Source organism: Pygoscelis adeliae, unplaced genomic scaffold, assembly GCF_000699105.1.
Source record: "Pygoscelis adeliae isolate BGI_AS28 unplaced genomic scaffold, ASM69910v1 Scaffold57, whole genome shotgun sequence".
Taxonomy (NCBI): domain Eukaryota; kingdom Metazoa; phylum Chordata; class Aves; order Sphenisciformes; family Spheniscidae; genus Pygoscelis; species Pygoscelis adeliae.
This window is the reverse complement of record NW_008825615.1, coordinates 17,647,185-17,661,342: the sequence shown is the minus strand read 5'-3', so window position 1 is coordinate 17,661,342 and position 14,158 is coordinate 17,647,185. Positions and strand designations below refer to the sequence as shown.

General features: G+C 34.7%; 1 protein-coding gene across 1 annotated transcript in view; it reads right to left on the bottom strand.

Moving 5' to 3' along the window:
• CSMD1 (CUB and Sushi multiple domains 1) overlaps positions 1–14,158 on the bottom strand; it is a 1,045,142-nt gene that overhangs the window by 194,558 nt on the left and 836,426 nt on the right. The window contains exons 32-34 of the mRNA XM_009333261.1: positions 11,730–11,843; positions 9,792–9,887; positions 860–1,063 (exon numbers count right to left, since the gene is read on the bottom strand). Of these exons, the coding sequence (XP_009331536.1) occupies positions 860–1,063; positions 9,792–9,887; positions 11,730–11,843 (414 nt within the window). The remainder of the gene's footprint in view (positions 1–859; positions 1,064–9,791; positions 9,888–11,729; positions 11,844–14,158) is intronic.

Here is a 14,158-nt window from a genome sequence, read left to right as displayed (position 1 = left end):
GCCTAGCAGCACAGCCTACTCATGTCTTACCTGAGAGTAACCACAAACTGTAAAGACATAACATTAAACACAATCAAGATTGGCAGAAATCGTATGAACTTACCCACAGCCTAAGATACTTCCAATATTGTATCTAGCTGGTAAAGCAGTGTGGTATATTAAATATTTTTACTGTACACACAATTGCTTCTTTAAGGTTCAAGAAAAGAGAACTAAACTAAATAAAAAAACAGAATACACAGAAAATAGGACACATACATTTATTTTTAGAACATTCCTTAATTATAGAGTAAATTCCTATGAATAGCAATGACTTTTGGATATAAATCCAAGGAGAAAGAGAAGAAAACCTTTGAACATTTAGAAAAAAATTTGAAGTGCTAAACATTGTCCCACTGCAGGTCTGTTGATAGACTGAGGAAAGTTGACTATACTTAACAACGCTATCATTATTCAATGTACGCTATGTTTCTACTTGAAAAAAGAAATCATCATTCTATGTGTGATAGAAATATACAACAAGTACTGTGTAATAAAACAGGTAAAGACACTTCTGGAGAATTAAATTCTGTCTTGTATTTCAAGCTGTAGATGAGTCATGATAATAATGAATGTTCAAGAAAATGTGCATCACACTTGTTCATATAATCTAAGTCATTATATGAAACACTATACTGCCTACCAACCAGCTGCTACTCAATTACTTTTTGATATGGAAAACTGCTCTTTTAAATTGGGCATGACTGATATTAATCAAAGGAGAGTGAATATATATGTTAAATACTATTTTCTGAAACAGTTCCAGAATTCTGATTCAGAGACGTGTGACAGAACAGATGACTTAAATGCAATTGCTTACCTACACAGCTTGGCACTGTGTCATTCCACTGAGCTAAGGCATTAGGTACAGACTGACATCGGATAGCTTTAGAGCCTTGTAGCAGATAGCCAGGACTACACTCAAATCGAACAACAGAGCCTGCTGAAAACTCAGAGCCGATTCTCCTTCCGTACCTAGGCTCTGGAACTGAGCTACACTGCGTATCACTTGTGCGTGGAACAGCTGCATAAAGAGAGCAAGAAATAAAAATAAGATGCCATGAATCCAAATGACAGTCATCACCTAAAAAATAAATAGACCACTAAAAATGCTCATTGTTTCTTGTAGGACAGAGCTCAATTCTACTTGTTCCTTTTACTTGCTCTGCTCCTGTATTCTCAAAGAATGGCCTAATGCTTTCATGGCTGTTAGCTCGATTGCGGTTTTGGGCTGTGACCATGTACAGTCACATGAGTGCCATGACAGCTTGGAGAACAAATTACTTTGGAAGCACATCCTTAGGCATAAGAGGATCAGTGGGTGTTTCAGCTGCCCTCTTTAATGACAGGATACTATACGTACCACCTATTTTACTTATTAAATATGGAAGTTTTGGCTTCTCATTAGAAGTTTCTCATTAGAAGCCAAGAAAAATATTATGCTGTAGATAAACAGATATAAAACCAATGTAATATTATACAAATATTTGACTTATCATATTGGAGAATACTAAGTGATAACAATGTATCGTCAAGGCTATTTCAGTGTTTACAATTGACAACAATTATTTTTACCAATAATTTCTGAGAATTCATAAACCTGATGTGATACAAGAATAGTTAAAAGACTGTAAGCAACATTTAAAGAGCAAAATAATAAAATTCATTAGAAGGCCATGGGTTTATTTTCCCTTTGGCTTTGTTATTTATAACCACTTCTTTATAGCAGCCATTTTTTATACTTACTGTCCCTTGGTATTGTGCATGTCGTTTGTGTATCAAACTTGTTCTTTCTACATTTCATTTTGCAGTTAGCTAGTAAATGCCAATTTTTTTTAAAAAATATATATTTATAGAAAAAATGATAAAAGTATCATTTGTGTGCAATATCATTTATGTTTTACACTATAATAAAATAAATGTACATTAAAAATAATCTCATCAAATATAAGCAATTTTTCTGTGTGAGTGGCATGTTCAAAAGCTTAGTTTGATCAGTTTGGTTTCTTCAAGAATTAGTTTCAGGGAATCACTGCATCTAGATATGAATAAGTAACACTATGAAAATTGCCTGCCATTTTGTCCTTAATTAACAAAGACACAGAATGGCACGGAAAAAAAAAAAAAAGGGGGGGTATTTAGACTTTATTCCTGGCAGATTTTCAAACATGATGTTTCTGGCTTACTAACCTATTTTAAGAATAGTGGAAACAGAATCACGGTTATATTTAATTTTATTTTACATGCTTACATTTAATTTTATTTGCTGGTCTGTAACAGTGAAAAGCAATATTCCCATCTATTCATGTGCACACCTGTACACACACACATACACACCCCTCCCCCCCACTTGTTCATCTACCTTGGTCACTAAGTAAAAGACAAGGTGTGTGGAGCCTATATATACTTATTTTCATATTGATAGCTTTATGCTTTTCTTATTTCTTATGCTGTCATTTGCTCTATTCAGAATCATAACTACTTAAGAGCAGTAGTTTTAAGTACTGATAAGTGCTCTTGAAGTTAACGTTTGTTGACAAGTTGGGTAGAGAACACTAATTGAAATCAATCCTATCTTAAATCTAGCATGAAATATGCAACACATTTTAGCAGAACATTGGAAGTTCTCATTTATGATTACATTAACACTATGTTCTACCAGTTTTCTGTATTGCTACTGAGAATAACAATTAAGTTTATCCAAGTATTATTGAACGTGGAGAAAATCTTTTTCAAAGAAGGTTTAGAAATAATTGGTACTAGCAATAACAGTAAAATATGTGCTCTTTTTATTAATATGCGGTGGGTTGATTTGTCAGACAAGGTCATACAGATACAGTAACACATATTTTCTTCTAAATCAGCAGGTTAGATGGCTGCAAAAGATTTTAGTCTTGAAAGCTTAAGAAAGTTATAAAATGCATCCAAGATTGAAAGAAATGGTCAGAGGTAAACTAGCATACTCCTGGAATGATAACTACACAATACGGCAAAACAAAAGCAAATACATTTTTCAAGTTTTTTAAATGGTTAAATACTTTACACAGTATAAACAAACAACTTCCCTTTCAGTAAATCTGATGTACCTGCCTTTGTTCAAATAAATGGGATTTTGTGACTAAGTTTTCAATAGGACCTCAGTATCACACTGCTGCTCTGTGAAACTTGTTCATGCATACAGTTCTAACTGTGGCAGGAAATCATTCTGCTCCTGTGGAAGGATAATGAAGAAACCATAGTTCAGGGTTTTCACACAGTCACAATTCTTCCTGATTGTAATCTGCGGACCAGATGCAGTCTGCCAGGTCAATTCAACCGACTCAGCCTGCTCTTTTTTGTTCTCTTTTATTGGGACTAACATCCTTTTCTCTATCAAATGGTCTACTGTACAAGCACTATTTTATTCAAACCTTCTTTTTTTTATTGTATAATGACTTTACAACTGACTAGGTGATAATGGCTGCTCACACATCCAGCCACATGACTGTCGTCCGCCTAGAGCTACACCTTCTGCCACATGATTAAGCATTAATCCATCCCTTGGTCAAAACTACTTCCTCAAATGGGAGTTTTGGTCGTGAGATAAATCATTCACAGTCATGTGATAGCAAAAGGTTCAATATATTGCTGTGGACAAACAAGTTTTGACTCAGGGAATCTATACCTTATTATGCTTAATTTAATTTACTACCAAATAACACAATCCTCTGATCACTGATTCAGGAGTTAAGAAGAAAGAGGACACAAACAACAAACAACCACTTAAATAAACAGCTTTCCTTCCCTCTCCCCAGGCTCAACTTCAGCCAAACATCTATCCTCCCCCTTCCTTGTCTCAACTTCCTTGTGTCTATTTTAGTTCCACCAGCGAGGTGAGAGGCAGCACAGGAGGCTGAGGTCATCTGCTCTCTTTTTGCTTCTTGGTTTTCCTCTGCTGTACTTAGTATTTTACTCATTTTCTCTCCTGCTTTTTGCTTCTTCAAGTTTTCATGTCACTCTCTTTCTTAGTGTTCATGCTACAGAGTGGGTTACCCATGGGCTGCAGTTGCTCAGAGATGTCCCCTTACTGCAGAATAGGTCTTTCACAGGCCGCCAAGCCCTCTGAGGTGTTCTCACTCCAACATGGGTTACCCACAGGCCACAGTCCCTTTAGAAGTGCTGGTCCTTTGGCACGGAAGGCCTCTTTCCAAGTGTGTGTCCCCAACAGTCCCTCCAGCAGCATCTCTGCCCCAAAGCAGTTGTCACTTTCTTAAATATCTTTGAGTAGAGGCACTACATGCTCCTCTGACTGGTGGAAGATTTGGCATGTAAGAGATTCTTTATACCAGCTTCGGAGGAAGCTCTTTGTGAGTGGCACATGGTAGCTCATGACCTCCTCCTACACAGGTCACCACTACAGCCCCCTGCTAGTTAAACTTTTGTCTTTACATGTGTCTAAACCTTACCTGTCTTCCTAAAAGGCTATATGATCTGACTGAAAATTTCAGTATCACTCCTGGAGTATTTTTCTTTCACTGTGTAGAAGAAACTCTTACCCAGACTTCTATGGGAATACTACCTTTCTCTATTTATTTTTTCACCCACTTCCCCAAAAGGGAGGAAGTTTCAGAAGAAAATCCTTGCTCAGATTCTCTAACACTCACCTGGAGTCCACATCTGGAGAATTCCTACAACAGCTGTGCAAAGGTAAAGGACCCTTTTTAAGAATCAGATTAAAGAATATCTTATAAGTGTTAGTAATCACAGCTGGCAATTTGCATACATGCATTTGTAATCCAAACATTTTTTTGTGTAACTAGCATTTTCAGCACCTCTCAACAAAGGATATCAAATCATCTGGTTTCATTATAATATTGTCTTAGGAAAGTTATTTTCTTGTGAGCAGGCTACCTCTGCCATTATGGTAAATTTAGGGACAGTTTACTAACACTCTTAAATTAGTTCATGTAGCAGAAGTACTGCTATGTGCTTCCTTCCTTTTCAGACTGAAAGATGTCATTTTACTGAGAGCAGCCGGTAAGTAAAACAGCCATGGCAGCGACAAACATCCATGGCTAGAGTTGTGTCAGATTATTCTATTGTCAACAGGAAACACTCAATGCCATGTTAAAATTGAAATTTTGCTCAGTTTTTCACAGGTTTTACTAATATTCTATTAATGGTTTCAGTGAGATAAGAAATGCTAAAGATGCACAAATAAACCATGCCATTCACTATGAAGCACCATTTTTCTAATGCTTTTTTTTTTCCTGTTTTAAGAAGAACTACCTTAAGAATAAATGTAATGCAAGCCAGACATAACAATAAAGTGAGGTACTCCCATACTGCTTCAAATGGATTTGAGATTTAAATAATCCATTGCAAAATGCAGTACAGTTTCAAACATCTATAAGATGTGTTGTAAACCAGGACACAATGTGTCATGGTAACACATATGGAAAATAATACTAACAGCCTTAGTTCTGATCTCTAATTACACTCAGCAGTAAGTGTGTGGCTATGTATTTTATTTTTGTCACAGATTAGATCAACTTAATTGTTAAAGTCACATTCCTCTCTTATTCTTGTTCTCCTTTGTCTTTCTTCCACAGTCTTTCCTCATCCTGTATGCTAACTTTCCTAATAGTCCTCTTTAAAGTCTCATTTGACCTCATAAACTAATTCATGTATTTGTATGGTAGAGCAAGTAAAGGAAGACAAGCATTAAAAACCCATAAATTTTGGGGTGGTAGAAAGGTTAAGAACTCTGTACTGCTGCAGCCTCAGCTATATAAAAATATATGCTATTGTTTCTTAGGTGATGTCATAGCAGGAAAACAAGCACAAGATAAACTTGAAAAAAGTATAATTCCCAGTCTTCTTAAATGTGATTGTTCCTAGCATATTTCAACATACCTGACCCTAATATTCTGAAAGACTGGATATTCATTCAGTCTGATATTACAGATACCCTTTACCTGTTACATGAGATACAAGGAAATGTGGTCATCTGAGAAAAAGAAATGAAAGCACAAATGACATATGCAGCTAAAAAGAAGTTTTTGAGAAAGTGGCATTGCAAAAGCCATTAAATCTGAATCAAAAGCTACAATCCTTATCTGTTGCTTGCTCAAACCAGAATGTGAAATAATGCAAGCAATAACTTTTTTTCCCCTCTAGCCTTCCTTCTAGCTTTTGACTATAGTGTTGGCAACCTAGACTTTTCAAGCTGTATCACAGAGACATTCCATTTTCTGTAGTAATTATCCTCCATCTTTTAGTAAATGTTTCATACTGCTGTGAAACAAAATTGAAATCAGCCCAGTGGAAAAGTGAACAGGGAAGAAGGTCACCCTGGAATAGAGGGCGATAAATAAAATGATTGACTTTGCAGACCAGATTACTGTGTTCAGTGTGAGTGTGGATGTTATTCTCTGGAGTATTTAAAAGGCTAGCAAGCAGGCGGTCATTGGAAATATGATCACACGCTTCAAAAGAAGAGAGAAAAATCTCAAAATGATAGAACTTATTAAATACCACTAACTCATTAACCAATATATGTATACATACATGTGTGTATTAAATAAAGCTCTTAAGATACATTTTAAAATATATTAAAAACCCTGGATATTCAAATAGCTTCATGATTCTCCTGAGACAAATAAAGTGACTCATTTTCTGCTGCTGCAGAGAACACTTCTCATTTGTTAAAATCTATTTCTTACATTACTAAAAAATAAGTGTAGTCCAAATAAATGACTGAAATGAGGCATATCATTGTGCTTACCTTATGTGTGTGTGTGTGTGCGTGCGTGTATACACACATACAGCTAATAGAATTGAGGCTTTGTATCATTATGAATTCTTTAAAAACAGCAAAAAATAACTAAATACTTTAGGCATGTGAAAACCAAATAGAATAAGACAGAAAAGTGTCATTCATATGTAAACGGCTGATAAGAACTCAAATGCTGAAAGCTGTTTTCTAATTCCAGAATCTTATATTCCCCCTCTTTTCTGATTAATTGTGCATGATAAATTTAAATGCAAGTGATGCTTTTGATGTGTAAAAAGGGCAGGTATTGATATCTTGAGCTATATCCCAAGTAGAGTGTGCAGTTATGGTGATACCTTTCTATAAACACAGAAGTAAGAAGGCTTAAAAACCCCATCCAGAAGGAGTTTGAACAGTCCCAACAAGCTCCTTACAACTATGGAAATATTCTTGAGGTGAGACAGTTCTTTCCACTAACTTGCTGTGTGAAACCATGACTGTGCTCCAATGTAAAAAAAAACAATTTTTTTTTAAATGAATCTTGATATTATTTAAAACTATCCAAAACAACTTTTATACTTCAATTTAGTAAAGCTGAAAAGCTAGTATATAATAAACCACAGTGTTCAATGACTGTCTCATTAAGCTTATTGGGTGTGTATGCAACACACCTAGTGAACTGCCCAGAAGCCCCTTTGGGACTGCATTTGTTGCCTGTACAGGCAATGGACCTGTAAGCACTGCTGCAGGTGTCACCAGACAGATCAGTTTAGTGTACTAAGCTGCCTAGCAGCATGCTAACAGACTTGGGCATGCTGTCTCATTCTTGCATTTCAACTGCAGTGTGCAGACATGCACATAATACTTCCTCAAATCCAGTTGTGTCAGGAAGAGACCTGCAAGTCTTACATCTGCCACCCACCCTTCAATACTGAAACTGCCTCATGGTCTCTGCCATACCAATTTTCCCTCCAAGCGCTCCAAGAAGATAGAATTTCTTGGCAGCCAGAACAAAAACTCTTGAAACATCAGCTGGGAGTACTGATCAATACTAATACAACTAAGTAAACTCTCCAAAACCTTGAGCTGATCTACTGATATCCATGAGGTAAGCTTGAAAGTGTCTTTGGCACTTTTACCTTCTCTTTATAGTATTACACTGAGGAACAGTGTGTGATGCAGAATCCAAGCTAACTTCAGTCAAACTAACTCTGAAACTATAGGTGGTAAAAACATGTTGAAGCACAGCTATTTAGTTTCAACAACATTATGCTGCCTATACATATCCAGAATTGAGATTTTCATAAGTACTGGAAAATATTTTCTTTAATTTTCTTTTCTTTTTCTTTATGTCTTGAGAAAGCTGAAATGAACAGTACTTCTGTGGATAAAGACTTTAGGCGAATGTAACAAAGATTGTCATAACAGCTCTTATGTTGTACTCACTTGTTAAGTGAGTAACTGTCAGTATAGAACAAATCCCAAAATATATTTTTCTATTGTTTTTGTGAGAAAATGATCACTATTTCATATTGTAACTGTAATTGGATGGGACAAAAATTACATATAAAATAAATGTTAAGTATACAATTAAATATAAAAGTATAAAATTTTTCATTTTGTTTTTAACAACTGTTTCAGGTAACTGGATATTTCTTCACCAAAACCACAAAATCTATTTTCTGTGTCATTATAATGTCTGAATATAAATCAGAAATTGTTGGAATGTTGATATTGTGTAACAAATCTACTGATTTTATTTTTACTGATTTATTGAATGCAGCTATCAATTCTGGGTGGATTTCCAGTGCCCATTTCAAATGCTACCCAATGGCATGTTTTCACTTTCATCTCAGGGAAATCTGGCTTTTAACAGAGATCAAATATGTGTCTCCTCTGGTTTGTACCAGTCTAGCAACTTACATCCAACTCAATACAAAATAAAGATGTATATCTCCTTTTGCTCAAAACTGAATACAATAGAAATATAGTAGAAAGCAAGTTCTATGGTCTTGTCCCTACTCATTTTAGTCAAGTAAAACACTGGCTAGATTTAATAGATATTTCTGTCAGATAACTAAATTAAGTAGCTACAACCTGGCCAGCTGCTTACAGAGAAGAGCTGTTTGTGCATGTGGATGTAGATGCCAGCTTGGGCTGCAATGACTGCAAGATGATGAAGTTTAGGAAGCAGCAGAAGGTTGGAATTAAGGTGAGCAGACTTTGGTATATTCATGAAGTTGGTACATAGACTTTCCTAAGGAACAGGCATGAAGAGGAAGGATACTGGTGATTTTTTTTTAGAGAGATTTGAGAGCCTTGGAACAAATTATACCATTGTGAGGGAAGACTGGGAATTTGGGCAGAAAGCCTGCAGGGCTAGACCAGGAGCTTTTCAAACAATTTAAATACAAAAAGGGAACATACCACAAGTGGAAGCAAGGACAGGTAGTAAATCAGGAGTATGATAGCATTGCTCAACTGCTTAGAAACAAAAATCAGGAAAGTCCAAGTCCAGCTGGAGTGAAAACTAGTAATGAACGTTAGGGAAAAAGAGTCTACGGGTATGCTAATTACAAAGGGAATTTCAAAATATATGTGTGTATGATGATGCATTGGGGCTGTATGGGATGTGGACAACCTAATGACAAATGATGCAGAAAATATTAAAGTATTAAATGCCTTTTTTGCCTTGCTTTCACAGTCCTCACCATGTACTTCTACAGTCCGAGGAGGACATGAATACTCAGCAGTAAGGGACCAACAGATTACAGGCTACTAAGAGAGGCTGGACATATTCAGGTCCATGGGGCCAGATAGGATTCACCAGAGACAACTACCATTATGAAGTCAGTCTACCATCAGAAGTCCGCGATGGCTGGAAAAAGGTTAAGACTACACCCTTATTTAAAGAAACACTAAGTCCTAAGAAGGATTCAAAATAATACACTGTGTGAGACTGACACCAGTGTCTTCCACCAAAAGCAGACATGTTTACCTTGGTAAACAAAATGGAACCCCCTGGCTGATGCCCCACTCTTAGCACTGAATCGCAGAAGAATTTGATTAGATGTAGCCAAAGGCAATGTCTCTCCTACAAATGAAAACAGAAAATAAATTAAATATGCAAAACAGAAACAACAGTTACAAATCTTCAGTATGTAATGAAATATACTGTTAAAATACATAGTTTTATGTTTTCCTCTACAGTTAAAGAAAATGTAAATAACTGTATAAAATTAAATTTGCCATTGGAGGTTTGAAAATTTGTCAGAATAAAAAGACTTCATGATTCAACAACATAAACTTAATTAGGGACCAAAATTTTTGGTTAACATTTTTCTGTAACTGACAGCTTTACCTTGTCTTGCAAAACACATTAAACAATTAAAAGTATTTGAAAAATGCCACAGGGATCTTCATGTGATGTTTACCATTTCAAAACTAAAATTGAAATGAGAAAGAACAGATCCATGACTCGTTTTATGTAGTTGCTTCAATAAAATATATGGTCACACATGAACTATATTACATTATTAACTTTCTAATAGCATTTCAAATTTTATATATTGACTTGTGTATTAATAAAAACGTTTAATATACTTTATCTCCCTTCCTGAGATATCTGTCTGCAGTCATGATAAAAGTTCAGTAATGAATCACTACAGAAAAAATTACAGTACTTTTACACTGCAAGGATGCCACTCCATAAGACAACTTTTTTTATTCTCATTGGATTATATCAGCAAATATTTTAGGAAATTCTACTGAAATGAATCATAATGAACTAATTTAAAAATCTTAGATAACAGGATAAATAGGATTTATAATTCTTTCGCTTAGATTAGTTTGATATTATTGTAACTAGTGATTCCATATAACAGTATCCTATCTTAAACCAATGTAAATCAGATATGTCACAAGTAATAAGTAAAAATCACAAGTTTAAATTCCCTTCAATTATTTTCAAATGTCTGCTATGAAAACAGATCTTAGTTTCAACTTTTTTATACGTTTGATGCAGTAAAATTGGGTGCTTAGATGAATTGTCTTTTAAATTTAAACATTAAAAAGCAAATATTTTGTTTTGTTGCTGAACTCTTGCCAGTAATTAAACAAATTTTAAAATTAATTTGTGAATTCTTATTATGACACAAATACCTAGGATTCACCAGAGAAAAATGATGAGTTGAGTTTTTCAAATAATAAAATGTTTTCTATAAATCAAATAGATATGTTACATTCTTTTAATATCAAGTATTTCTCCAATAATTCAAAGTGAAAACCGAGAAGCCATAAAAAGCCCTGGACTGAAAAAATCTTAAACTCACATATACGCTCTCCTAAATACTAGGAGTGTATGACAAAACACATTCATAGCTGCAGAAATATATTTGTAAGTTATCTACTTGAGATTAACATAGTCATTATATATGCATACATTGGAAATTCTGGCCATGCTGAAATCCATATAAGTTTAATTATGATTTCACAGGGTCAACATTTTGCTTATAGTTACCTGAATGCAACAGCTGGCCTGCTTTTAGTCTAAGTGCATGTTTGCATACAGATAATTGCATTTTGTGAATACAAGTAATTTGTGTTTAAATTAGACATTCAGAAAATCTAGATGTGTAATTCACAGAGTTTAGGGGCAGAGAAAATAATTATACTATCCAATCTATCCTCTTACATAAAGATCTGAGAATTTCACTCAATTATTTTTGCAGTCATGCCAGTGATCAGTTCTTGCCTAAACCACGTTCCAGAAGAATGTCTTGATTCAAAGATTTAGAAGGGTCTTCCATTTCCTTTGGCATCCTGTTCCAATGACTTTATTATTATATTTCCAAATAAAATTCATAACGTTCTTCTGATTTATTTTTTCCATACTGAGCTGTGTGAGAAATGTATACTTCTTTTCTTTATTACTTACCTGAGTGAGATCCAGACAGTGAACTAAGAAGTCTAGCCTGAGAGTTTTCTCCATCAAATAATTCTGCCACATCATTCAAAGCTGTCTGAAAATAGGCAAATTGTCCAAACACAACTACATTTAAAAAAAAAAAAAAAAAAAGAAAGAAAGAACGAGGGGGGGGGGAATAAAAAGAAGATAAAACAAGAACTTAGTCTTAAAAAAAATAATTAATAGGATATTTTTGCTTGTCTTAGTTACCAGTGGATTCCTGTATGAATCCTTTCCAAGTTAATTTATTGTCTACCATGATAAAACAGGTGCATTAAACATAAGTAATAAGAACCTGATGTGCTTTTCATTATTTCGTTATTTTTAATAAAAAAAAAAGATAATTAAATCACTCTTTCTCCAAAACTGTGGTCTCCAGTCAAAAAAGTCTTGTTCCTATAGAGAATAATAAAATGGAGTATCTAAAAAGGAAAGTTTTTTACCAAAATTTCATTACCAAACTTAGCAACTGTTAGGGAGCATCTATTGTCACACATGATTAGTTGCTTATCCAGCTTTAATCTGAAGAAGATGTTTTAAACATAGATTTGGCTATTTTTGTAACTTTGTATTAGTACTTATTTTATCAGAAAGAATACAAAAACTGATCAAATATTAAAAATATCAGTGTTACTGGTTTTGACTTATTGCTACACTTAATTTTACTTCAGCTGTAAGTAATTTAAAGTATACTAACAAGTAAATCATTTAATTATATGACACTTCTTGCTAGTAAATATAAAATGGTTCACCGAATTCAAATATCAGATAGCAACAGAAACATGAAATAATAAACCAGTAAAATCAAGTCAATAAAAATATTACTTCATTACTCCAGCCACCCATTTTATTGACAAGGGAGGAATCTGTTTTAAAATTATACCTATTCCAGATTCTGTATACAAGCCGTGGGTCTTCAATGCAGCACAATTTCTGTACAGATTGTATTTTCCAGCTTCTTGTAAGGTTCTCAATTTTTTAAACATTTTTTTTTAAAAAACAAATTGCATAGTCCAACCTCCTGATTTTTAAAAGCAGGACTAACTTTGAAGTTTGATTATGTTGCTTACGCCTTTTTCTGAGCAAATTTTGAAAATTCTTCTTTGAGCTACCTGTACTTAATTGCTGTCATGGTGAAAAATGTTTTCCTTATATCCAGTTGGAATTTACAGTGCTACAACTTGTGACTACTGGCACTTGTTCTTTCACTGTATATTTCTAGAACGAAGAGTCCTCCTTCACTTCTCCAGGCTGAACTTCCTTCTTTTCCTTGGACTGTGCTTCAGCCTCATAATCATCTTGCTGGCTCTCTGTTGGACTCATATTTTATCAATCTGTGCCTTGCAATTTGGAAGCACAAAACTATAGACATAGTTTCCAAATGCTACTTCATGAAGGCTACAAAGAGGGAAATAGTACCTACTCTCAACTTGCAGGCCACATCCTTGCTAGTGCAGCCCAGCATGTAGTTAGTCTTCATCGCTGCAAGGCCACCCTTTGTGCAAACAATTATCAACTAGAAGTAAAGTTATTGCAATTTTCTTCAATCCTTAAACCTATTAGAACTGCTAAAAATATATCTTTTTAAAAGAAAATTTATATCACAAATGAAAAAGGATTGTTCTAAAGTTGTGTCTATGGCCAGTACATTCAAGTAACTTTTCTGTCAGGCCCTCTTTAAGTAAGGACCATCATGAGATCCAGTATAGAGAAATAATTTTGTCAGGTACTTGCCAAGCATTTTGAATGTTAGCTATAGATTCTACTTGTGTTAGTTTCTCTTTCTAACAAATAAGAATAAAAATGTTTATTTGTTTAGATGGCTGGTGAAAGGGTTGCATAATTTTTAAATAGCATATAGTAAAATATGAAATTTTGAGCATTATTTATTAAAAACTTCTAAATTGTGATAATATCCAATTATTTAATATACTAATTAAACACCAAAAAATTAAACACAATGTACTTACTTTAATGAACTTTACAACTACTGATATGGGCCTAGAGATATTTTGCATGTTCTTGATCAGGAATTCTAGTGAAAATTATTGTGTAATAAAGCCTCTAATTGGATAAATGCATCTGTTTGTAAAGCTCTGTCCTGGTTTCGGCAGGGATAGAGTTAATTTCCTTCCCAGTAGCTGGTACAGTGCTGTGTTTTGGATTTAGGGTGAGAACAATGTTGATAACACACCGATGTTTTAGTTGTTGCTAGGTAGTGTACACTAGTCAAGGACTTTTCAGCTTCCCATGCTCTACCGACTGCGAAGGCTGCAGGTGCACAAGAAGCTGGGAGGGGGCACAGCCAGGACAGCTGACCCAAAATGGCCAAAGGGATATTCCATACCATGTGACGTCATGCTCAGTATATAAAGCTGGAGGAAGAAGAAGGAAGGGGG